General features: G+C 33.1%; 1 protein-coding gene and 1 pseudogene across 1 annotated transcript; one reads left to right on the top strand and one right to left on the bottom strand.

Moving 5' to 3' along the window:
* Nucleotides 1-9004: 9004 nt before the first annotated feature.
* On the top strand, nucleotides 9005-15335 carry LOC120139507 (ras-related protein RABC1-like). Its single transcript, XM_039154699.1, has 6 exons — nucleotides 9005-9052; nucleotides 9234-9495; nucleotides 10161-10229; nucleotides 12540-12661; nucleotides 14741-14869; nucleotides 15135-15335. Exons 2-6 carry the CDS (start codon nucleotides 9360-9362, stop codon nucleotides 15258-15260), a joined length of 582 nt encoding a protein of 193 aa, XP_039010630.1. The 5' UTR covers nucleotides 9005-9052; nucleotides 9234-9359; the 3' UTR covers nucleotides 15261-15335.
* Nucleotides 15336-18907: 3572 nt separating this feature from the next.
* On the bottom strand, nucleotides 18908-20182 carry LOC120139521 (annotated as a pseudogene).
* Between the last annotated feature and the right edge of the window lie 5344 nt (nucleotides 20183-25526).

The following is a 25526-nucleotide window of genomic DNA, read 5'->3' as shown; positions in this document are numbered from 1 at the left end:
TCGACTCGTCATATGGTAATTGGTGTGCTTTACCATAATGGCGTCTCGCACAGACCGTGTATGTTCTCACGTCTAGTTGAGGAAGCCCCTTAAGCATCGACTTTTTCACCATCACACTTAGCTTGGAATAGCTAACGTGACCTAACCGCATGTGCCATAGATCTGATGTCTCATTTTTCCTTGTCCTATCTACATATGCAGACTCTGCTGACATCACATAAAATGATTCCAAATGTCGTCCCTCCATTGTTGGTGTTTCTGAGATTTTGACGTCACGATAAACCTTCACGTCTTGGGGACCAAATAAGACATAATGGCCTGATGATGTTAGTTGAGCCACAGATAGCAAATTTTTCTTCATTCCTGTGACATGGTAAACATCTTGGAGTTGCACCTGGTTAATATTATATCGAGGCGTAACTATTGTCTTACCGATGTGAGTTATCGGTAACCTTGAGTTGTCAGCTGTCACCACCACACGACCTCCATTGTACTCAGACGGGTTTTACAACTTCTGTTTGTCACCCGTCATATGATTTGAGCAGCCAGAATCTATAATCCAATCATTCTTATAGTCAATCTGTTCTGGTGTTGTTACGTGAGAGCTAATTCTTCTTCCTCCATAGCAAATAACGCTTCAGCATCCCAACCATATTCACTATTCTCCTTTAAACAAGAAGTAGCAGTATTACTTTCAACAGGCTTTTTCTTGGTCCAACAGTCTTTTGCCATGTGACCCATCTTTCCGCAGTTATAACACTTGTCATCAAACTTTCTACTATTACAGCGATTCTTGGATGCTCTCCCTGAATGAGGGTCTCCATTTCCTTGGTAATTTTTCACCTTGTCACCATCCTTTTTAGATCCACTGCCAGTATACCGCTGAAAAGTGCCTCTTCTTTTGCTGGTGTAGAGCGCTTCCTCTTCACCCTTCAGGGAGACTCCTCCCATTTGCTTGGCCATGGCTTCTTGACCTGCAAGCAAATTTTCGAACTCAACAAACGATGGCTGTGTCGGCCATCCCTGTACAGCGGCAACAAACCCTCGATATTCGGGTCTCAAACCATGGATAATTATTCTTTTTATCATGGCTTCCCCAATAGCAGTTGTCGGGTCTAATTCTGAAATTTCGCGACATATCGACTTCACCTTGTGAAAGTATTGGGCAACCGCCATGTTGCGTTGCACCATTGATAGAAGTTCATTCTCGAGAAGTTGCAATTTTGTATCGTTCCTCTTCGAAAAGAATGTAACAAAAGTGTCACATGCTTCCTTTAGTGTTTTAGCATCCCGAATGTGCTCTAACATTTCTTCTTCAATTGTGGTCTTTAAAGCAAACATTGTTTTGCCTGCTTTAATTTTCCACTTTTGCAAGATTCCATTGGCATCTTCTGTCGCCGGTTATATAACTTCACCACCACCGACAACCTCCCAAAGGTCTTGACCTTATAAGTATGACTCCATACATGTTGCCCACGTGTTGTAGTTTTTGTTGTTGAGCTTCTTGATTCCTCCAACTACTTGAAGATCACCCATCTTAACGGCAAGGCTTTGACTATACCGAACAAGATTGAGTAACAAACGTGCAGAGTACTAAATTACTCTAAACACAAAGAAGCTCCACAAAGTTTGTAATAACTGTTAGGATTTTTGGAAGCTCAAATTTACAACCGGAACAGTTTGTAAAGAGGGGTCGGAATGGTTTTGTGTTTAGGGAGTAAGGAGATTGAAAGATAGAGAATTGCACAGTGATTTATAGTGGTTCGACATTCTCAACCAAAGTCTACATCCACTACCTTAGCTCCTCACCAAGGATTTTCCAACAAATTCACTAATTTGTTATTTCTTTTGAGGATAAAGAGTAACCTTACAAACTCCTTAGTTTTTCCGGGCTAAACTATAACCTTTCCCTAGCTTTTACACGGGATTAGCTAGAACATTTCCCCTTTACAAAATGATAAGAAATATAAACAAGAAAACCTCTCTAAGGTAGGTGTTTACAAGATTGAGCTCACAAGAACAAAATATATACAAGAGAAAGATGAAATAAGAATGAAAAACTCTTCTCTTGTGTTTGATTGCTTGGATAGTTGTTCTCTTGTTTCTTCAAGTGTCCTTAGCTTGTATTTATAGCTAGGAATGTGTTTGAAGTCATATCTAGTCCTTTTAACATACATGAGATTAAAAATAATACATAATTATTTAAAATCAAAACTCATGCATGCTTAAAATTAAATGAGCAACCAAATAACCAAAATTAAAAGCATTAAGCTTAGAGGTTACCCATTCCTTTTTCATGTGTGGCTATAGCATCTTGAATATCATCATCTTCATCACCATTGCTCCCACACACCTACAAGAGACATTCATTTCGATTTTGGTATCCAAATTGCTTTGGATCCTTGGACGTTAGTTTCAATGCCCCTTGTTCCCTTAGGAACCCATACTTGTCTAATTTTAAAATGTTTTCCTTTCTTTAAAGGACAAGTATGTTCCAAATGACAATAAAAATGACAATGTGAGCATTTTGCCATTTTTAAACATAATAGGTTATTTTTAAAAATTAATTCTTTTTCTTTTGTTAAGCCTTCAAGCTTAACTTCTAACTCAAAATTTTTCTTTTCTAAATCATTTACTTTGATTTTTGAAAGCTCTAAATCATTTTTCAAAATTTCATTTTGATTTTCAAAATCAACTTTTGCTTTCAAAATCAAATTATATTTATTTTTGAGTTTTGAAATTAATTTCGTATATTTGGAATTCATGGTCTCAAATCCCAAATACAACTTATTATAAGCATCTTGTAACTCATCAAAAGTAAATGAATTAAATTCATTTGAGTTAGAAGATACCTCGAATTCTTCTTGAGTGGCCATGAGGCATAGGTTGACTACTTCATCTTCATCATTGGAATCATCTTCATCACTCTAAGATGCAACAAATGCCTTTTTCCCCTTTTTCTTTAGAATAGGACATTCATACTTGACATGCCCCTTTCTTTGACAATTGAAACATATTGGGGGACTCTTCTTTTTAGTTGATTCATGTTTCACTTCCTTGGAAATCATGAATCTCTTGAGTTCCTTCAAGAGCTTGACCATCTCTTCTTCTTGTTCATCATCATCTTCATCCACCTCCTCACTTGAATCTTGATAGCTTTCAATGGTGGATTTGAAGGCAATGCCTACCTCCTCCTCCTTCTTTTTTCTTATTTTTATTATCTTCCCTTTCTTCATCTTCCTTCACCATCTTCTCATGAGTGAGAAGGGAACCAATTAGCTCGTCGAGAGTGAGAGACTTTAAGTTTCTTGCTTCAATAATGGATGTCTTCTTCGATTGCCACTCCTTCGGAAGAGAGTAGATCATCTTCCTCACAAGCTTCTCATTAGGTATTACTTCTCCATATCCCTTGAGACCGTTGACAATCATAGAAAATCTATCCGTCATAGCTTTGATGTCTTCATCGGGTTTCATCTTGAAGTTCTCGTAGCTATGGTTGAGAAGACTTTTCTTTGATTCCCTCACTTCGTCGGTTCCTTCATGAGTGACTTGGAGCTTATCCCAAATCTCTTTGGCACTGGAACAAGATGATACTCTTCCATATTCATTTGGCCCTAAAGTACAAAATAAAATATGTATAGCCTTAGAATTAAGCTGAAAATTTTTCTGCTCTTCTCTACTCCAATCGTTGTACTTGCCGGGTGAAGAAGAGTAACCGTCCATGATTGAGTACCAAGCTCCTAGATTGTATGATTGAATGAAGTACATCATCTTATTCTTCCAATGTGAATAATTTGCTCCATTGAAGAAGGGTGGCTTGTTGACCGGTTGTGAATCCATAATAGGATATTCTTCAAGATAATAAGCACCGGAGGAAAAAGTCATTTCTTTGTCGGTTGCGTCGGGAATTGGTAGAGCTTCTTCTAGGATCATCTCAAGGTGGTTAAATCTTCTTAACGAGTTAGGCTCTGATACCAATTGTTAGGATTTTTAGAAGCTCAAATTGACAACCGGAACGGTTTGTAAAGAGGGGTCGAAATGGTTTTGTGTTTAGGGAGTAAGGAGATTAAAAGATAGAGAATTGCACAACGATTTATAGTGGTTCGACTTTCTCAACCAAAGTCTACATCCACTACCTTAGCTCCTCACCAAGGATTTTCCAACAAATTCACTAATTTGTTCTTTCTTTTGAGGATAAAGAGTAACCTTACAAACTCCCTAGTTTTTCCGGGTTAAACTAGAACCTTTCCCTAGCTTTTACACGGGATTAGCTAGAAGCTTTTCCCTTTACAAAAGGATAAGAAATGTAAACAAGAAAACCTCTCTAAGGTAGGTGTTTACAAGATTGAGCTCACAAGAACAAAATATATACAAGAGAAAGATGAAATAAGAATGAAAAACTCTTCTCTTGTGTTTGATTGCTTGGATAGTTGTTCTCTTGTTTCTTCAAGTGTCCTTAGCTTGTATTTATAGCTTGGAATGTGTTTGAAGTCATATCTAGCCGTTGGGGAAGTTTTGGAGCTGTTTGGGAATGATTTTTCTGCAAAAATAGGTTGTCCAGAATGGGGGGAATCAGTACCCCTTCATAGGGAATCGATACCCCTTCATAATATTCAAATATTATGACCGTTGGACTGATGAATAGTGAGTGAATCGGTGCCCTCAATGGGGGAATCGGTTCCCTCCGAGTAATATGTTATTTCTCGGAGCCAAACCATGCATGGGGAATCTGTACCCGGGGAATCGATACCCCCTTGGGGGAATCTGTTCCCTCTGGGCAATCTAGTTTTTCTTGCTCAAATCCAATTTTAATGAACTTGAATTATTTTTGAAACCTTTTGAAAACTTTGAATAAATTCAATTCAAGTCCAAAAACATTTTGCCTTTAAATTTGTTATATCAAAACATATTTCAACAATAACCCCGACAATAACTCAAGAAATATTTTCTGATGTGGAAGATCAGTTAAAAACTACAGCCACAGAGCATACTCAGAATTTCAATAGACCTTAAAAACGTGGCTCTGATAACAATTGTAGAATCAAAATAGAGTAAAAACTCTAATTGATTGAGAAAAATAAAAACTCTTTAGAATAATCTCACAAAATTGTAAAAGGGAAGAACTCTTAAAAAAGCTTTCAAATGCTTATAATTAAGCTTTGATTGTTGGATGATAAAACTCAAATACATGTAGGGTATTTATAAGTTACAAGAAACAATCTAAACCGCTCATTAAAATAAGCACTAAATAATCTAAACCGTTGAAATTAAAACATGAGAAAAATACTTAATTTTCACCTAACTAAATTGATGTAAGCAATGACATCAAATTAATTTAGGTGTGAACTTATTTAGGCTAATATTGAATTTTCAACAATATATGTAGTCCAAGCCTTTGAAATAGGGGGTGTCCTACATATAGATACTAAAACATAATAGAAAATGTCAGTATCCCCTTAATTTCATGCTATGGAAAATCCAACACAAGTTCAAGCAACAATTTAAAGGAACAAATAAATCCAATTTCTTGTACTTTGAACTCCAACGTTTTATTATAAAATAAAATGATTTTGATTGGATGAAAATCATTAATTGATTAATGATCAATATTTTATATGACATATCCATATTTAATGTTATGTCAAAAAAAATATGACATATAACTCGAAAAGAAACTGCCAACGAAAAATCGATCCTAGGCCTAGGACATAAAAGGCTTAACACCTAACTATCAAATCAACTTAGTTACTTATTATATTTTGATCGATAAATATATTTATTCTAAATATATTGTAATTATAATTAATTGTATATATTTATAAAAATATATTAATTATGATATAAATAAATTATTTTATTGACACGCCCCCAAATTCTAATTTAAAATATATTTGATTTATTTAATTTATGAAAAATTTGTAACCGAAGGATTTTGAACCATAATTGAATGCATGATCAGCCATACTCCTACCATCTAAGTTATATCACTATTTACGATAAACTTAATTAAAATATCTCTTAAAGTTATCAGATTCGGGTTATAACACCCAAAAACCCATCTCCCCATTTCAGAATTTAAACCCCAAAATCCTCCAATTTCCCAAAACCTATCTTCAACTCGCCTCCACCAAATCCATCGCAGTCCAACTGTCGTTGAGCGCACCACCACCCTCTCCAACTCGCCATCGATCGACAACCAAAATCTGAGCCTCTTCGCTCCGAAAATCTACGTCGTTCAATGTGATTTTTATCGCTAGACTCAAAGGAAAAACCCAAATAGTCACCGTGATTTTTGTTGTTTTCTGGCATATTCGATGGTCGTCTCACCGATGCTCTCCATAGGTGAGTCAGATCAAAACTTGGTAAAGATTGTCGCTGATCCATTCGGTCACCGTGGGTAAGTCGTCGGTCACTTTTGGGTCATTTTAATCATGATTGTGGCTTGGATTGGATTTAATTCTTGTTGTTTGGTTGTATGGATGTCTTTGGAGTAATCGGGCCACCTGAACGACCCCCGACGCCACTGTATGCGTCGTCGATGTGCGTGGGGCTTCTGGATGACCTAAGAAGCTATAAATCTGGTATGGTCAGACCAAACTGGTCCAAACTTACTCGAACTGAGTCAACTCGATTGAGCCTATTGATTTTTCCAGTGTTGATTTTGACCAAAAAGTCAAATTCTTTAAAAAGTCATATTTTATGTATTTCTAGTTCTGAGTCCGAATCTGAAGTTTGTTTTGTCAAATTCGAACCTGAAAGCCTCTGAATTGACCGTCAAACCCGAACATGCATATATACTTAAGTATTTTATTTAAGAATAATGAAATTAAGGTTAACAACTGATCTAAGATATTGTTATTTGAAGGTACACGAGACTCTCCCTACCGTTCGACAACTTGACTAAATTCCTCTCGATCCGTTCGACCTCGTGAGCTAGTGATTTCTCGTATGATCTATAAACCTTAAGAATGTTCGAATTAAAATATTATTCCGATAATAACTCTGTTGCATTATGAATTAGGTTCGACCATTACTACAAAGCGTGGGGCGGCAGGTGCTCAGTAAACTTGTTGACTTATCCCTTTTTGCTAGGTGTGTTCCCTATGCGTCATATGATTGTTTTATCTGTTTTGGATTATGATTTACCGAAGTTATTAATTTATTGGTTGACTGTTTATGAACTATGGTTGTTTAATATATGTTGTACAGTTACTTGTTTTCACTGGAAAATAAGATTATGTCGATTTATGGATCATGGAACTTACTGCTTACTATGTGAAATGTTTTATTGAGATATTGTATTGGGTAGGATACTGGTGTATGAAGATTCAACTCTGATCAAGCTGATAATTTCTTACGGACCTAAGGTGACCCTTGGGTAGGCTCCGAGACCCCCAAGATGCTCTTTTAGGTTAACTCTTATACCCAATGAGTATAGGATAAGTCCTTATGGATGTTGTTATGGAGAAATGCATTTTGATGTACGAGTGGAGGGTAATTATGATTTTTAAAATTTAACTTCACTATGAATTTTATGATATTTTACTGAACTACTTCCTGATTATTTTACCTATTACGTTTTACTTGCACTATTGGAACATTGAACTCCCTAGCTCACTTCCCAAACTTTTTCCCTTCCAGATATTTTTTGGATAGTCACCCCGGACATGACAATTGGAGGATCGACACGTTTCGTATAATACATTTTGTTGTAATATTTTTTTCTTTCAAACTGGCTTCATTTTCGGTGACACATGCCTATATTTTAAAATACTTGTTTTACGACTTATTTGCTATTGATGTTAGATTTACTGTGATACTAATTATAACATATTTTATTTTACTCGATCACTTATGATTTTATATTTACTCGTTTGGATTTTATCGTTATTAACTATGTTTTTAAAGATGTTATTTATAATATGAATTTAAATTATCGAAGAATATTTTATAAAATTTTACTGTAATTCGCTAAATCTGATCGTAACACATAAGATGGGTCTAAGGGATTACATTTATATTTACAACATAAAATTTATATTAAATATATTAATTATAATATGATAGTCTTTCTTGTCAAAGTTATCGACTGTTGGAATCTCTTTTTACCATACCTGGAGCTCTTCATCTAACTTTATAAAACTAGATTTTAAATTATAATGGTTGACATGTTCATATATCCATTGTTTAAGGGTCTTGATTCAAATTCTCATCTTCATTCTGCCGGATACCGATCACCTATTTTCATTAAGAAGAGTTAAATTTGACTAGACTCGACTCGAAAAAAAATTAAATTTAAGTCGAGTTATAAAATATAACTCGAAATTTTTAGTAATTAGTGAATTGATTTTCAAGTTTGAGATGAGTATCTCGACTCTATATGATATATATATATATATATATATATATATCACAAATATATAAAAAACATATGTATTTATATAAATAGAAAACCATATGTTTAAATATAGAAAACCGTTTAAATGGAATATAATATTATAATATTATAAATATCTACGATTAAATTTAAATATAAACTCGAATAATTCGACTCGACTTGAATCAAATTTTATAAACTCAACTTAACTTAAAAAAAATTAAATCAAATTTGAATTATAAAATAAACTAGTAAACTCGAATAATTCAAAAAAGATAACTCAATTTGATTCAGCTGAACACTCACCCCTAATTCTCACTAAAATTTCATTCCTCTGTTTTATAGGAATAATTAAAAAGAAAATATGAGTGAAAAAAACTATAAAAATAACATTAATAAAATATTAATTAATATTTACCTAATAATTCAAAAACTGATAAAAAATATCATTTTTCACACAGTTAAAAAGGAAAAGGGTAGAGTGAATATCAATGTATAAAATTTAATTATTAGATTAAAAAAAATAAATTACAATGACTAAAATAAAAGTGAGAATAAAATTCAGTCATTAATTATATAATTTCCGCTTTAATTTAAGAGTCTTTCTTTTCTTATCCTTCAGAGTCTGTCTCGTCCATAATTTTATCTTCTATTCACATTGTTTTTTCTTGAAAGGTAATCTCTCATTATCTTCAATTTTGATTTATAAAATAAAATCTATAACTGTGTAGGAACAACAAGTATCTAAATCTGTAAGGAGTTTTTTTGTGATAAAAATATATGATCTTGTTAGATTCAATCTTTTCTCTAGTCGAAATCCAAATCTATATTTATGACTCGGTGCCATGTTTTTCAGGTTTATATTCGTTGATGAGGTGAAAAAGAGGGAGAGAGGGCCGGATTTGGGAGATCCGATCGTAGAAATTTGGTATTATTTGAAAGAACTCATTTGAGATAGTTTAATTGGTAAATTAATTAGAAAATGGAGTCGTCATCGAATCAACCGGAGTTCGATCACTTGTTCAAGTTGCTGATGATAGGAGATTCAGGAGTTGGAAAGAGCAGTCTTCTTTTAAGTTTCACTTCCGATTCCTTTGAGCAACTCTCTCCCACTATTGGTCAGTATTCATTTTTAACTGTACTCGTCAACTATCCTTCCTTTTTCGTCTCATAATTTACAGTGGCAGTGTCTTGATCGTGGAACATGAAGATATATAGGATCCCTTTTGGGTTTTTTTTTCCAGATTAAAAGGTGGATTAGCAACAAAAAAAATTGAAGAAATTTGAAAACATAACTTCCTTTTGGATAAGTGAAAATGTATGATTTTACTTTTGTTTGGATGCTTTTGTCACTGGCATTTTTTCTAGTTTTATCAATCAAAATCATGTAAACGGTTAAGAGTAAGACTAGAGCTTCCAAATGCTAGAATTTAATCACATTGGATCTCAAATGTTGGATGTGTGAAATGAATTATTTGACTATATGGTTATGAGAAATATGGTTTACATTTTCTGGGTTTTTTGTTCTTTGGATAATTTTATTTTGTCATCTGATAAAAGGAAAAGGAAATATTGATGATTGAAAAGTAAGACAATAGAATAGGAAAACAAATTTATTTTATCCGAAATCAAGTATATCTCAGTGATCTTAAAAGGTGTCTTGGTTGAACTATTCAATTTCTGTAAGCCTTCAATGCGTTCACAATAAACTGATCACGAGAATCATTAATCTGCTTACCTATCTTTATTTTCCGATTTAGAATCCACTTATTTTCTTGTGTAGGTGTTGATTTTAAAGTGAAATATGTAAATGCTGGGGATAAAAGGCTAAAGCTTGCAATTTGGGATACAGGTAATACCTACAGTTTGCGAATGTATTATTTCTGTTTTCTCTTGGATTTTAATATTCATGTTTGATGGAAATGGGTTTTAAATGATTGCTGCATTCTCTACTTTTGTGTTATATAAGTTGAATTTGCATATATTATTGGTTTTTCTTGTCTTTCATAAATTAAATCCTGGTAGACAGTTGTCGTGTTATGGTGGCATCATATAGGATGATGTTTCGTCTACTTTGCTTTGTCTCCCTGTTAATTTATCATCTGCAACATTATCAATTTTTTGTTGAGTATCTCTAGAAGGGATCCATTTTTATTTCTCTAACCACAGTTCTGTCTCACCTATGTTTGATGAGTGCAAAGGCTTTATTAGAAGAGTTTTGTTTGGGGGGGGTGAGAAGAGGTGTTGCTAAATGGTCATTTGGTTCTGACAAGCAGCTTATTCAAATAAAATATTAACCTGAATGTAGCCTCAAGAGTTTTGAGTATACTTGAGCACTGTTTTAACTATGCTTTTGCTACTTCCTTTTGTACTGACATTAAAAAATCATAGATGACTTCTGGTTAGGGTAATGCCGCTTGAAGTGGAGGTAGCTGTTTGCTATTCTTTCTTTAATTTTTTTTCTAGTCATTAAAATAAAAATAAAAAAAGAAGCAAAAAGAATAAAAGAACCGGAGACTAGGGCAATTGGTTATGCTACCCACATCGATATATTAACTTGATATAATTTGCATTGCTGTCAAATAAAGCTTTTCAATTGGTGGCACTCTTTTTTAATTTTGGACGAACAATTGGTATGCTTTTTGTAGCTGTTTCTAAGTGAATGAAAAAGCAGAAAGGCGCTGTATGCTCTCACATTTGGCATGGCATGATGAAGTTTTAAGAATCAACTTAATCTCGTCGTGCTCTGGGATAGAAAACTGCATATATGGAACGAGCTTTATGGTTACTTTAAAAATGATGTTTCAATGGTCTGGACATTTGTTTTCCTCTAAAATCATTGAATTGAGATGCAAGCATGTACTTTGTGCAAATATTTGAGAATGATGCAAATTATGTGTTAATTGTTGTGTCATTCTCTACATCATTTAGTTTGGCTAGACTTGCTATTTAGATTACTCAACTTGGCCTTTAATGATTGGTCTTATTGCTATAAGAATCCTTATTGATTATATTTTATGATGTAAATCAGTTTTGCATGATAGAAAGTTGTTATTTTTATTGCTGAATATGCATGCAGCTGGTCAGGAAAGATTCAGAACATTGACAAGCTCTCACTAAAGAGGTGCACAAGTGGTCATTATGGGTAATTATTATCCTTGTTCTCTTGGGAAATTACTACTTTAATTTCTTATTTGAGTAGATTTTTTTTTAATTTGTGGAAGTGAAATAAACATTGTTTTGCCTCTAAGGTTGGTCGGTGTTGTTTAAAGTGGAAGCAAAAAATAGAACTAAGGTTGAAAACGAGTAAGATGGAACTTGGACCTCTTGAAATATGTAAGTTACATGAACCTCTAGTTTTGGAAGTAAATTAAAAAATGTGTTTCTGATCTATTTAATGGCTCCACAATTTGGTGCCTCTTTGGAACCATCACCCAACCTTGCGTCCCTCAAGATAACCTAAGTATTTCTAGCTTTCCTCCAATCCTCCCCTTCATATGAGGCTGTGGCTGTCATCCCTCTATGAACAAACAAAGACTCACCCTGAACTAGATACACATCAAATTCTTCACTTTTTTCTGCATACTCATCATAAATAGGGTCTGGCATATTATCCTTGTGCTCTTTCACATGCATCTTACCACGAAAATATACAACATCATTTCTAATTCCACCGTGTTAAATTTAAGGGCATGCACTGATTGCTCCAATCCATCTCCTATTGCACAGTTTGTGTGCCTTGTATCATGAAAGTGGTTTTCCTCCTTTCCATGATCAGATTCATCAGTAAGACTACATTTCAGTAAGAAAACTTGTAATCATAGCCATTAACTCCATATGCCTAATAAATAAAATAAAAAAACTGAAATAAGAAAATAGCATAATACTAGTAGCACCTATGACATGGGTAAAATCATGTTTATGTCAGCTTAAAAGGCAGTTTTTCCCCATCTTATGGTCTTGTTTGCTTTTTTTTATTTTCTGTAGCTACAATGTTTACATATTGCCTTGGCCTTGATTAAAGATTAGATGCTCTTTAATTCTAAGCTCTTTAAGTGTGCAGTAATGTGATATTCAGGTTTTATCATTTCTGGTCAATTTATGACTTAGTATGTATTTCTGCTCTTAACTTGTTTGGAAACTCACAGTATGATCTTTACAGTTTATGATGTAACACGGAGCGAGACATTTACTAATCTTTCTGAAGTCTGGGCCAAGGAAGTCGAACTCTACTCAACAAATCCAGACTGCATCAAGATATTTGTTGGAAACAAAGTTGATAAGGTAACTTTACTGAGATCTTTGAATTCTAATCTCCCCTTTTGACTTTATGACACTTTGGTCTTGGTTCCAAAAGAGATTTCCATTTAACATTTTGCTTTGTTTTCCCCCTTAGTCCTTAATAGTGCTGATCATTGTCTCTTGTTAGATACAGTTGCTTTTCCATGTGACACCTATGGAAAATCAAATTAAGCAATTTTGTTACATATTTGAGGCTTGGTGAGGAATGGGAATTGTTTGTTCTATAGCACTTTATCAACTGGCATACATTGAGGGAAATTTGGTCTGATAATCTAGTATTACTGCTTGGAATTTGAGTTTTTTTTTTTTTTTTTTTTTGAGATAAGAGTGCATACTTCAAAAACATCTTTTAAATTCGGGAATATTCCATTACCTATAGTAACACTATTCACTCCCATTGGGGGAATCTCATACCCTCATCACCCTTAGGTTATGTTTCATTACCTATAATGGCATTCGGGACTGTTTGTCCATTCTTCTCTTTAATGATGCAAACCCATGCCAGTGTAATCAAACCCAACCCAAAACCTAATTCGGTTACAATTTCATCCTTACTAGTCAAACCCTAACTGCTCCTCTTTCCTACCTCAAGTTTGCAAATCCTTGAGCCCCATCATTGTCAATGCACCCGTTGCTGAGGCTTCAGGGTATTTCTTCCTACACTCCCTTAGTGCCTCCCTTCTTTTCCGTTCCCATTTCTTTTCTACACTTTAGCATTTCATCGTAATGTTGCTCACCAATATAAGACAATGTCATATGCTATGTAATTTGTGTTTTTATGGTCAATTTTGGGTTTTGGATGTCAGATATTGGAATTACATTTGTGGCTTTTTTGGGGTTATGGATTTCCGTTTTTTGGTATGATGGTTGCAGCTTGTTTCTTTTGTCAGTTTGATTTAGTCAGGTTTTTGAATTTGGCACAATTAGGTTGGCTTTAGTTTGGGTCCTAGGGTGCTGTTCTTGCTTTTGTTGGTAGGGGCCTTTTCTTGATTTTAATTCGGTTGTTAGTTAGGTTTATGATGTTAGGTCTTTTATACTTCTCTCGTTAATCTTTTTCTTGCTTGATTCTTTGCATAATGACGTGGGTTGTTCACTGGGATTTGAGATCTTCAAACAAGAATCAATATACCAATTACTGCAAATACATGAAGAATGCGATCTGGATTTAGGTAGCCTGCTGGTTTGGTTGATTTCAGCTTATTCAAGAGCATTCCTTTATCAAAAAAACTAGTGCTGAGCTTTATGGGGTTTGAAGGGTTGAATGAAAATAGGACTTTGTCTTTTTGTTTAGCAAACGAGTATAAAACCTGGAGAGTGGTTAGGCATTAGGACGTAGAGGCCAGGATTAGAAATTATAGAACATTGTTGGTAAAGCTGGGCGTTGAACATCTTTGGAAATTTGCATCTTTATGCGAAACCCATCTTTTCCCCTATTATTCCTACCATAGATAAACTTGTGGAACATTTTTGAAGTTATAGTCAGACTAGTTTAATATGCTTGGTGGGTTTATGCTGCAATTAAGTTGAAAAGGGCATGGCTTGATTGTTTTGTATTCTATTTCGTTTTGGGGCAAGAAAATACTTCACGGTTAACACAGTCGAAGATTGTCTGTGTTGAAACTTCTTTGATTTGCATGTGGCTGTTTTTGCTTGGTTTCGAGTTCCAAATTTCATTACTATAGTTTCATAAATTCAAAGCAATCCAATCCACACCATGTGATTACAAGGATAAACGAAAGGGCATTCTTTTTTAGAGGCTGTGTTTGGGCATAGAAACTATATGAAATATTGATACTGTTATGCATACATATGTTGCTCGGACTCTTCATTTCCTTCAAGTACCCATGTCCAACACATGGATACAAGGACCCCCAAGGATTCCTCCAAACACGTGAAAAACTTGGAAAAAAAACTTACTATACTGGTCCAGATGCATACCGTTATCCGACACTGTGTTGTTGGATAACGAGATAACTTTATTTATTCAGATTTTATCCTTTTATTTAATTGGTATCACAAATTTGAGCCTTTGAAATTGGTTTATCATCAAATGTTTTCCAGGAAAGCGAGAGGGTTGTAACAAAGAAAGAGGGAATAAACTTTGCTAGAGAATGCGGTTGCCTTTTCATTGAATGCAGTGCTAAAACACGCGTTAACGTACAGCAGTGCTTCGACGAGCTTGTTATGAAGGTATTGAAATTAACTGCTTTTTTGTTCTGATATTTATGCCTTTCTCCACAATCCCTTGGTTCTAGAAATAAATTTTAGTGAGCCACAGGCTATTAGCGAAACTATGACAAAGATATTTTAAACCGGGATTTAAATTGCGGCTACGAATGTGTTCTCAACCGATTGTATTTATTGTAATTGTGAACGTAACGGTTTCCTCAGCCAAGGACTGATGATTATGGCATGGAACTTACATCTTTAACGATACGATGTTCTAATGATGCAGATTCTAGAAACTCCGAGCCTTTTGGCCGAGGGCTCCAAAGGTGTGACAGAAGCCGCCACAACCTTATGCGGCTGTGAGCGGTTGTTGCTGATAATCAAATCTCAAACCCAAGCCTGGTGGTTCTGACAATCATTTACTGTATGATTTTGCATTCCCATATGAAACTCGAATCTCCTGTAGTATTAGCGACAACCAGTTTATTTGTCAGAGTCGTATGTTGAAATTGTTGATTGTATGATCATTTGTGTTGGAGGTATTGAATTTAGGATTACATGGTTAATTATTGTTTATTTTTTCAGTTTGGTCACTCAATTCCATCATCGTTTCCTTTGTAAATATTCGAGTTAATTGCATAACATGTCCTTAATGTATGACACTCATTTCAAATTGGTCCTCAAACTTTTAAATGATCTAATTTCATCCTTAAACTATGCCTACTATTCTAAATTATTCTTCAAACTTTTGAACATTTTAATTTCATCCCAAATTATATGTATATATTAATCACATCCCTTGTTAATAAAATCGTTAGGTTAAGTTATATTATTATATGTTTGAAAAAATATTAGATTAACATATGGGTGAAAATAATTATATATTTGGATTAATTTGGGATGAAATTGAAATATTTAAAAGTTTGAGAATTAGTTTAGAAAGAGGGTCATAGTTTAGGGATGAAATTAGAATGTTAAAAAATTTAAGGATTAATTTAAAATGAGTCATAGGTTGGGGATAAAATTAAAATATTCAAAAAGTTTAAAGATTAATTTAGGATTTAAATTATAATTTGGGGATATATGATGCAATTAACTCTAAATATTCAGTTTTTTTTTTTTTTTTTAAATTGATCGTCTAGGTACTAATGGATTTCTGGGTTTGGCCATGTTTAGCGTTATAAACGTTGCCTTTATGAATGAAAAACCGGATTAGATTTACTGATTCTAATTGAATAAAATCAGAAAAATAGTGAGTGAAAAATAACTAAAATATTTTACCTTGTAATCTTTTATTCTTGATTTCCTGTAAAATAAAATTTTCCAATTTTATGATTGAATCTTAATTCGTGCGAGATTAATTAGAGCATGAAATTACAGGCACCCAAGTTCTGAAGTTAACAAAAAGTCCATAGATTAGGTGGTGTTAGCGCGAGTAAACTTCGACTCGAATTGATTCATTTTATATGATTGATTTTTAAAAATAAGTATATCAGTTTTTAAGTTTGAGTCAAGTCCTCAACTTCATATGATATATGTATATCACATAAAAAATATAAAAGAAATATACATATGTATTGTATATAGTTATCCAAAACAGTTTAATTTAAACTGAAATCAAATAATATCATAATATTATAAATATTTGTAATTAAATTTAAATAGAAACTCGAATAATTCAACTTAACTCAAAAAAATTTCAAATAAAATAAGATTCATCAACTTGAATAACTCGACTCGGTCGATCACTCACCCTACCCTAGGTGGTGTATGAGAAGGCAATTCCGTTGATGTTTCTCCTTGAATTTGGGCGAAAAGGAAACATGTTCAATTCAATTTGAGAGCAGAAAAGATGGACCATTCTCAGTTGAAGTTCAAATGATAACCCCCACCCCACCATTGACCTCCCAAAAAGGTGCACTTTTTTTTGGATTCTTTCCTTTTGGGGATGAATCAAAACTTAAAATGATTTTTTTCTACCAATATTTTTTTATTTCTATATAATATTTGAATAAATAATGAAAAATCAAATTTCATGTTTAATAAATTATACATAATCTTTTTATCACTCCATCAATAATTATTATTGATAATATTTTATAAAATATTTTTTTACATAATATTTTTTTCAAAAATGTTATAAATTTGACAAATTTTAGTATATAAACAAAAAATATTAAAATTATAAGTATATAAAAAATAAAAATAAAATTATATTTTTGGTACATAAAAGCTATTAAAAATGTGTTTACACCAAAAACTAAATTGCTGAAAATTTATTTAAACTATATATGTATTGATTATTAAAAATGTTAAAATTATTCGATAATAAAAAAATTGTTAGAATGTATATTTATATTAAAAAGTAAAAGAATTTTAAAAGTGGTTGGGTGAGTGGGATGAAATTCCCACCAAAATGCTTCTCAGAATTTTTATGGGGTCAAAGCAAACAATGCTCCTTTGGATTAACATGATGAAAATTAAATTTATAGATTGGAAGGACATAGTTCATTACTTTTTTTAATTGCTGACAAAGGTGAGTGTTTGATCGAGTCAAATTAAATCAAATTAAAGAATTTAAGTTAGCAAATTTTATTTTATAACTCGAATTTGACTTAAAAATTCTTAGTAACATCTTTACCGGTTTCAGGCTAATTTTATAGTGCTTCTAAATGTTATAAATTTATGGATGGATTTTAGATTATGATATTCAATTTAAATATAAGAAGGGTAGACTAACATTTAGTACCTAAAATATCGGTAAGAAGGGTAAACTACACATTTAGTACCTAAAGTATCGGTTTTATTTCGTTTAATACCTAAACTTTCATTTGTTTCAAAATCATATCTAATGTTTATTTTTTATTTTAGTACTCCGCAATTAAAAACTTAAGGGAACCGGTGCACATGGCATTTTTTATGGGTAAATTACATTATTCATCACTTAATTATCTCCTCACTCCTATTTGGTGACTAGAGTTTAAAATTTTTCAATTTAACTATTCAACTTTCAAATTGATAATGTTTTAATCACTCTAATTACTGTTTATTATTATTTTATTAATATATAATTAAAATTAAAAAAATTATATTTGAAAGTTAGAGTGATTAAATTAGGAGTAATTTGAAAGTTAAGTAATTAAATTAAAAAAATTAAACTTCAATGACCAAAATAGGAGTGAGAAGATATTTGAGTGATGAATGATGTAATTTACCCCTAAAAAGTGTCATGTTGTAACAGTTCTACTAAATTTTTAAGAGTGAGGTATCAAAACGAAACAAAAAATAAACTTTAGGTATGATTTTAAAACAAATGAAAGTTTACGTACTGAAATAAAACAAAACTTATAGATAGTTTACATACTAAACGTGTAGTTTGCCCTATAAAAAAGGAATACATAAACATATATCAGGATGTAAACTTAGAAAATTATATTAAAATTTTAAGAGATCTGAAATTATAAAATTTCAGAAGGCGCGAAATTAGACGATCAATAAAAAATATTTGAATTACATGAGAATTTAAAATTTTAAAGGGTGAGTCGTAACCCTCAAAGACATTTTTTTAAATTAGTCTAAGGTAATTATAATATAGTATTTGTCCATAAATTTCTTAACCATTTAATAATGAACATTAAAAAATTCCTAAAGATGTTGTGTGAACCTAAAATCTCTTGAGATAATAAGCATTCCTTTAACATGTATGATCAATTGATTCGTTCGAATATTTTGTTGTTTTGATTGAGAAAATAATACATCTCAACTCGAGTGTGACTATACTAATTTTTTTTATTAGTCTGTGATGATTAAAAGATAATATATATTAAAAAAATTCTCAATCATTTAATAATGAACGTTCAACAACCTCTGCAAATGTCATGTTCGAACCTGAAACTTTTAAAGATAACAACTACTCTTTTAATTACTGAAATTGATTGATTGATGCAACGTGAATATATTAATTTAGCTAAATTTGGTTTAAAATTGATACTATATTTTTTTGTACATAAACTAAGTGAAAGAGGGAAGTGAATCCATTAATCCTAAAAAAGGGATAATGTTATTGCTCATCGTCCCACTTGGACCTCAACAGTTTCAGCAATGTGGTCGCCTTGGTTTTTACACCACAGCTACACTGGCTTTGTAGCAGCAACAGCAACTGTGTCAAAACCCCAGCAGCTATGGCCTTTTCCCTCGCCTCCAACGATTCATAACACCATTATCAACGAGTTCAATGCACTCTCACTCCCTTCATGATCCGACACCCTGAATACCATCTTTACCGCCGCTTTAACACCTCCGGGATCCTTTATCAGTTCCTCTTTCCCCCTCTCCATCCCCAATACTTGTTCCATCGTCGCCATCGCCCTCGCCGCCGAGCTTCTTTCCTTCGTTTCCGAGTTCAAAATATATGTTACGAGGCCGTTGATTAGGCCTTGTTGGACCAATTCTTCCCTGTTTGATTCCAAGCGACACAATGCCGAAACGGCTTCGATTCCGGCCTCCGTCATCTCCGAATTATGAAGAATTAGACCAACGAGTCGATGTAAAAAACGGTGGTTTTTACCTATCATCGAGCAAAGTTCTCTGGTTTCCGAAGATGCCGATATTGCTCCGACGAATTGACACAAACTTTGCTTGATCATGGCGGTCCCGTTTTCAAACAAAACCACGAAAGATTCCATCATGGACTCTTCTTTAAGCATATTCAAAGACCCGAATTCGCCGAAAGACATCAACTTTAGAATACAAGAAAGCAATTTCTCCGAGAATCCAGGGTCTGAATTCCCGAGAAGCAATTGTACAACTAAAGGCAAGAGACCTATTTGAAGCAGAAGGGGAATTTTAGAGGGCGTTTCATCCATTGAAACTCTGATATTTTCCAGTATTTGGAGCTTCTCTAGTAAACTAGCTTGAGGAGATTCGAGGCAGCGTTTCATGTCGAGTAAAGGGTCGATGGTGGTCGAGTAATCCGGGTCGAATCGGTGACTCATTTGAAGCCATTGTTGAATCAAATGACGAAGATTATGATTGGGAACGAGAGATGGATCGTGGAGCTTTTGCATTGATACGGGACAGGTGAGATTACCGTAGGCGAACCATTTTTGGATGCTGGATCGGTCGTATGTTTGGCCTGTTGATAGAGTGACGGGATCGGAGAACAAATCCAGGCTGATTGGGCATCTAAATAAGTCGGGAATTGCCATTTGAGCTTCTTTCATGGAAGGGGAAAAAAACCAGAAATGGAACAATAATTTTGGAAAGAATGAAACGATGAAATTTGTTAAATTGAGAATCTTGAGAAAGCTGATTACTGGGGAAAATGGGAATTAAGAATTTGGAAGCAAATGTGTGAGCATTGGATTTATTTTTGCAGATGGAATGGTATTAAAAAGACAAATACCACAAAGAACTTTGAATCAAAATAAAATAGGGTACACAACCCATTTGGTCATCCGTTATCACTTTAGTTCTGTTTTGGTCACTTAACCTTTTCTTTCTTCCAAAATCATTCCCAACATATATTTTGGTCACCTGCCGTAAAAAACTAAACAGAAATGTTGATGTATCAACTCTTTTACCTTTTGAAAAAAAAACTAATTTTAGGTATGATTTTGAAAATAAATAGTTGAGTGTCAAAAACATAATCAAATTGATGGTTGAATGACTAGATATATAGTTTACCAAATAAAATAACTTACAAAATAGAAAAAGACTTAGGGTAAACTACTTATTGGTCACCTGCCTATTATTTAGCTTATGTTTCGGTAATCCAACTATTATTTTTTCAAAATCATTCATAACGTTACATTTTGATTCTGTTTTGGTCACTCATTGTTAAAAAAATAACAGTGATATTGAAATGTCATCATCTGCAATGAACAATAATAAAAAAAATGTCACGTTAACATCATTATTAATTTTTTAACGAATGGTGACCAAAATACAACTAAAACATAATGTTAAGTATGATTTTAGAAAATTAATAATTGAGTGACCAAACAAAAACTAATTAATAGATAAATGTTCAAATAGCTAGTTTACCAAATGATCTAGTATTATATAAATTGACATTTGAATTTGAAAAATAATTTATTAAATTAATATTTATATTAATTTGATATCTAAATAATAGATTATATTTTCGATGTGATATTAATCACTAAAATAATAACATTATTAAATGTCATATCACGTTCAGAATGATTATTGAAATATCATATTAATATTATGTATTAATTTAATTTTTTATGAATTTAAATACTTATTTAAAATCTCTTTTAAAATTTAAGTACTAATTTAAAACAACAGAATTGGGTAGACAGAGGGAAAACCGAAGTTTAGGGTGAAAGGGAAACGATGAGAGGAGAGGGGTAAATTACACATTTAGTATCTAAACAATTATTTTTGTTTCGTTTCAATATTTTAACTTTATTTTTTTAAAGCATACTTAACATTTAGTTTAGGTTCCAATTGAGTACCCCAATATTAAAAAAATTATCAGAATTATTGACGTGACATTTTTATTATTTTTCAATGATGATGTGGTAGTAGCTTATGGTGATACGTCAACATCACCGTTAAATTTTAAACTGCGGGTATGAAAATGAAACATAAACTAAACATTAGGTATGTTTTAAAAATAAATAAAGTTTAAGTATCAAAGTGGAACAACAATAATAGTTTAGGTACTAAATGTGTAATTTACCCTAAACATAAATTTATTTGAGGGAGATGATCCCACCACAAACTCGCACGCCTCTTTGCTGAATGTCATATTATATACGGTCAAACTGACCCATCGTCAGTAAACAAAACAAATTGATTAGTTGTGTAAGGTCTTTGAACGTCTGAAAATCAAATTGTTGACTCAGTCAACATCCTATTATATTAGACATTAGGATACACTAATGACTACGGTTCTGTCGTCCAATTATATTATATGTTTATGTAGTTTTGAAATATTCCAAAATATTGACCGGAAAAGAAAAGAAAACAATGATATATTTGGTTTATTCAACCTCAATCTAGCTCATCATTGAACAGACTTGATTTTTTATTATTTATTTTGTAATATTTTAAAATAATACGTTATTATTAATAATTATTTGAAATGGCTTGGTTAAAATTGGATGAAGTTTTTTATTTTTTAAGCTTAAAACCATAATACCGAACTATTACGTTATTATTCATAATTAAGTATTTTCAAATAAATATGTATCATATTAACAAATAGGGGTCAAATAGGAATTACTCCTTTAATTTCTAGCATTTTTAGAAGCTCTATCGGCTTTTGGCATATACCGAACTATCACCCAAATGGTGCCAAAATTTAAATACCTTTTAGAATATGAAATAAATATTTTTATAGAAATCAAAATAGCAAAAAAAAAAGGAAAAACAACAACCCAATTCATATAAAACGATAGTAAGGACAAAACTTTCTTTTCCTTTTCCTTTTTAAAGAAGCCAGAAAAATAAAACAAAATTTGATTTAACTAAACATATAAAAATTCCATGTCTTTGACGAGCATTATAGAAGCAAAGGTTTACAAATTTCACTGATTTCAATAATAAAATAAAATAAAATACGATATGTCTCTATAGCTATTGATAATATAAATTTGGATCGAGAAAATACATATGATTTGATTTTTTTTGGATAAGTATAAGGTAATATTTATTTAATTTTTTTAAATATCGACAACATATGCTTTTGAAACGCAACTATTTGAATTAGAAATTTTTAAGAAGAGTAACAATCTCTATAACTGACATTCCTCTAAATACTTAAGATATCATAATCTCCGTATTATCTAACGCAATCAAAACTTCATCAATCATTATTGTAGTAAATTTGATATTTTTTTTATAAACCTATATTTTTCTTACGTGCTTAATTGTGTTTTCATATTAATTAAATAGTCAGATATATTTTATTAATTTATTTGTTAATAATTATATATATTTATGTATGATATAAAAAATAGAAGGTAACGAATTAAGGCTTAAAATATTGAACCAATAATCCTAAGTTTACCCTTAATTTAATTTAAGTGATTAGGATTTAATTTTTTTTAAAACAAAGTTTAAAATATTGGATATAAACCATTAAACCTTTAATGAATAAAGTGTTTGATAATTATTATTAGAGAAAATCGCCTCAGTGACCAAAAATGCCTTATAATATAAGATTTTAACCAACTTTTTTTGGATTTGCCAAAATGACCAACAAAATCGCAACGCGAAATAAAAATCGCAACGCGATCCCCAGAATCGCAAATCAGTTTCCAAAATCGCAACGCGAATATTAAAATCGCAACGCGAACACATAAATCGCAACGCGTATCCGTAAATCGCAACGTGTATCCGTAAATCGCAACGCGTATCCATAAATCGCAATGCGTATCCGTATATCGCAACGCGTATCCGTAAATCGCAACGATAATCAGTAAATCGCAACGCGTATCCGTAAATCGCAACGCGATTTTTAAAGCGTCATTATAATCGCTACGCGTATTTTATTTTCAAATTACAAAAACGAATATTAAGACAAAATCCCGTAATCGCAACTCATAACCTAAAACCTAAAATCACAACTCAGTCCCATCTCCATCTCTCACTCTCTACGGCGAAATCCGTCCCCATCTCCGAAGATTTCCGTCCCCATCTCCGGCGAAATCCCTCACAACCATTCACGGTCAGAAATCCCTCACAATATTCAGAAATGGAAAATCAACCTCCGAGGGTTAGTTTTTTTAATTATTTTTATTTTGAAATTTTTGCATTATTGTAGGTTTTTTATATTGAAACTGATGATATGTTTACTGGTCATTTCAATAATAGATTAACCATTTCACTTAGATTTCATTTCGCGTTACGATTCTCTCGTTGCGATTTTCATTTCGCGTTGCTATTCTCTCGTTGCGATTTTCAAGTTAGTATTTGTCTTTGTCTTTGTTCTGTCTTTTGGTTGAAGTAATGCAATCCATTCAAGTTTCAATTTGCAGAAGAGTCGCAACGAGATAAATGAAAATCGCAACGAGAGAATGACTGTCGCAACGAGAGAAATGAAAATCGCAACGAGAGAATCGCAACGCGAAATGAAAATCGCAATGCGATTTTGGTTTCGCGTTGCGATTCTCTCGTTGCGATTTTCATTTCTCTCGTTGCGATTCTCTCGTTGCGATTTTCATTTCTCTCGTTGCGACAGTCATTCTCTCGTTGCGATTTTCATTTCAACCAAAAGACAAAACAGTGTTGCAAATTTTAGTTTCAAGAATAAACTACTACTTTTTATGTTTATTGTTTTTGGTATATCTTCACAGTGTAGTTTTTGGTATATCTAACTTGGTATTTATTGTTTTTGTAGAAATTTTTTTCGGCTTCATTGACATTAAGGAATAAAGTTAGCCTAGCCACTACAATTGCTTCGAAGCTTTCACCTGCACAAAGACAATTGTTTGAGGAAACCTGCTTCGGGCCATGGCTGAGAGTACAGCATCCGGGTGGAGATGCTTATTTGACCCATTTGTGGCTTCAGACCATGACATCAAATCTACCCGACAGTATACAACGTGGTGAGGAAGAGATATGGTTTCATTTTCCACCAGCGTATACTTGTTTTGGGCGGAAGGAGTTCTGCTTAATCACTGGTCTACGATTCGGACACGATGATGTAGGCCGGTACACTCGTCATATCGCCCGCCCATCATGGTTATCCCGGGTGTTTCCGGATGAGTCAATGGAGAAGCCGAACCTACACGTCGACGACCTGAAGAAATTGTTTAATAAGAAGCTGGTTTCACTCGGATGGATGACGTCGATGTTGTCCGAGTATGCCTTCTACTACTTGTGTATGCCGGCTTTTTAGGCAGAGAGGCCAGACAACCTATTCCTCGGGAGCTAATAATATTGGTAGAGGACCTGAATGCATGGAATCTGTTTCCGTGGGGTTCGTATATATGGAAAGCTACCTGGACTAAGTTGTCTACTGCCTTTGATGACCGCAAAAGTTTGCGTGGCGATGGGTCGAAATACACTTTGTCAGGCTTTGTTTGGGCCTTTAAGGTAAGAATTTCTATATAATGTTTCTAAAATTATAATTAATTATTTAACAATTACTAATTTGTTATTATATTGTTTGTAGATTTGGATATTCGAGGCTTTCCCCAGCATGCGTACATATGCAATAAAAACGTCAAATGATATTCCCAGGGCTATTTCCTGGAAGAGGAAAAATCTGTTGGATTGGGAAGACTTAATACCATATGCGACAATAAATAATGTAAGTTAACACAAATACTTTCATATAATATATAAACAAGTTATTAATAGTAGACGTTTAACTTTGTTTGAGTTTTTATATTGTTAGGAGGCCAACATTCCATTACAAAGACTGACACCCACGGAGGAAGAGCTTGCTACTGATTGGTGGCAAGCTAGTCAGAGTTTTTTTTGATGGCACGGATGATGAGCATCATCCACTTCCTCCAATTCGAGAGCCATCACCTCACCCAGAGCCATCACCCCGATCGACCCGACTATACACCTCTAGAACGAGAGCCATCACCTATCCCGTCACATCATCGAGCCTCTTCTCCACCATCACCTCATGATAGGCGACCGGTAAAGAGGCCACGACATTTATCTCCTTGTTCTCCACTCCACGGGATGA

This window comes from Hibiscus syriacus, unplaced genomic scaffold (assembly GCF_006381635.1).
Source record: "Hibiscus syriacus cultivar Baekdansim isolate YM2019G1 unplaced genomic scaffold, ASM638163v2 tig00110761_pilon, whole genome shotgun sequence".
Classification (NCBI taxonomy): domain Eukaryota; kingdom Viridiplantae; phylum Streptophyta; class Magnoliopsida; order Malvales; family Malvaceae; genus Hibiscus; species Hibiscus syriacus.
This window is presented reverse-complemented; position numbering and strand designations above follow the sequence as displayed.

Coding starts and splice junctions, on each gene's coding strand:
- LOC120139507 (XM_039154699.1), top strand. CDS start 9,360: ATGGAGTCGTCATCGAATCAACCGGAGTTCGATCACTTGTTCAAGTTG. Junction 10,230..12,539: donor GCTTGCAATTTGGGATACAG/GTAATACCTACA, acceptor TGATCTTTACAG/TTTATGATGTAACACGGAGC. Junction 12,662..14,740: donor TTGGAAACAAAGTTGATAAG/GTAACTTTACTG, acceptor AATGTTTTCCAG/GAAAGCGAGAGGGTTGTAAC.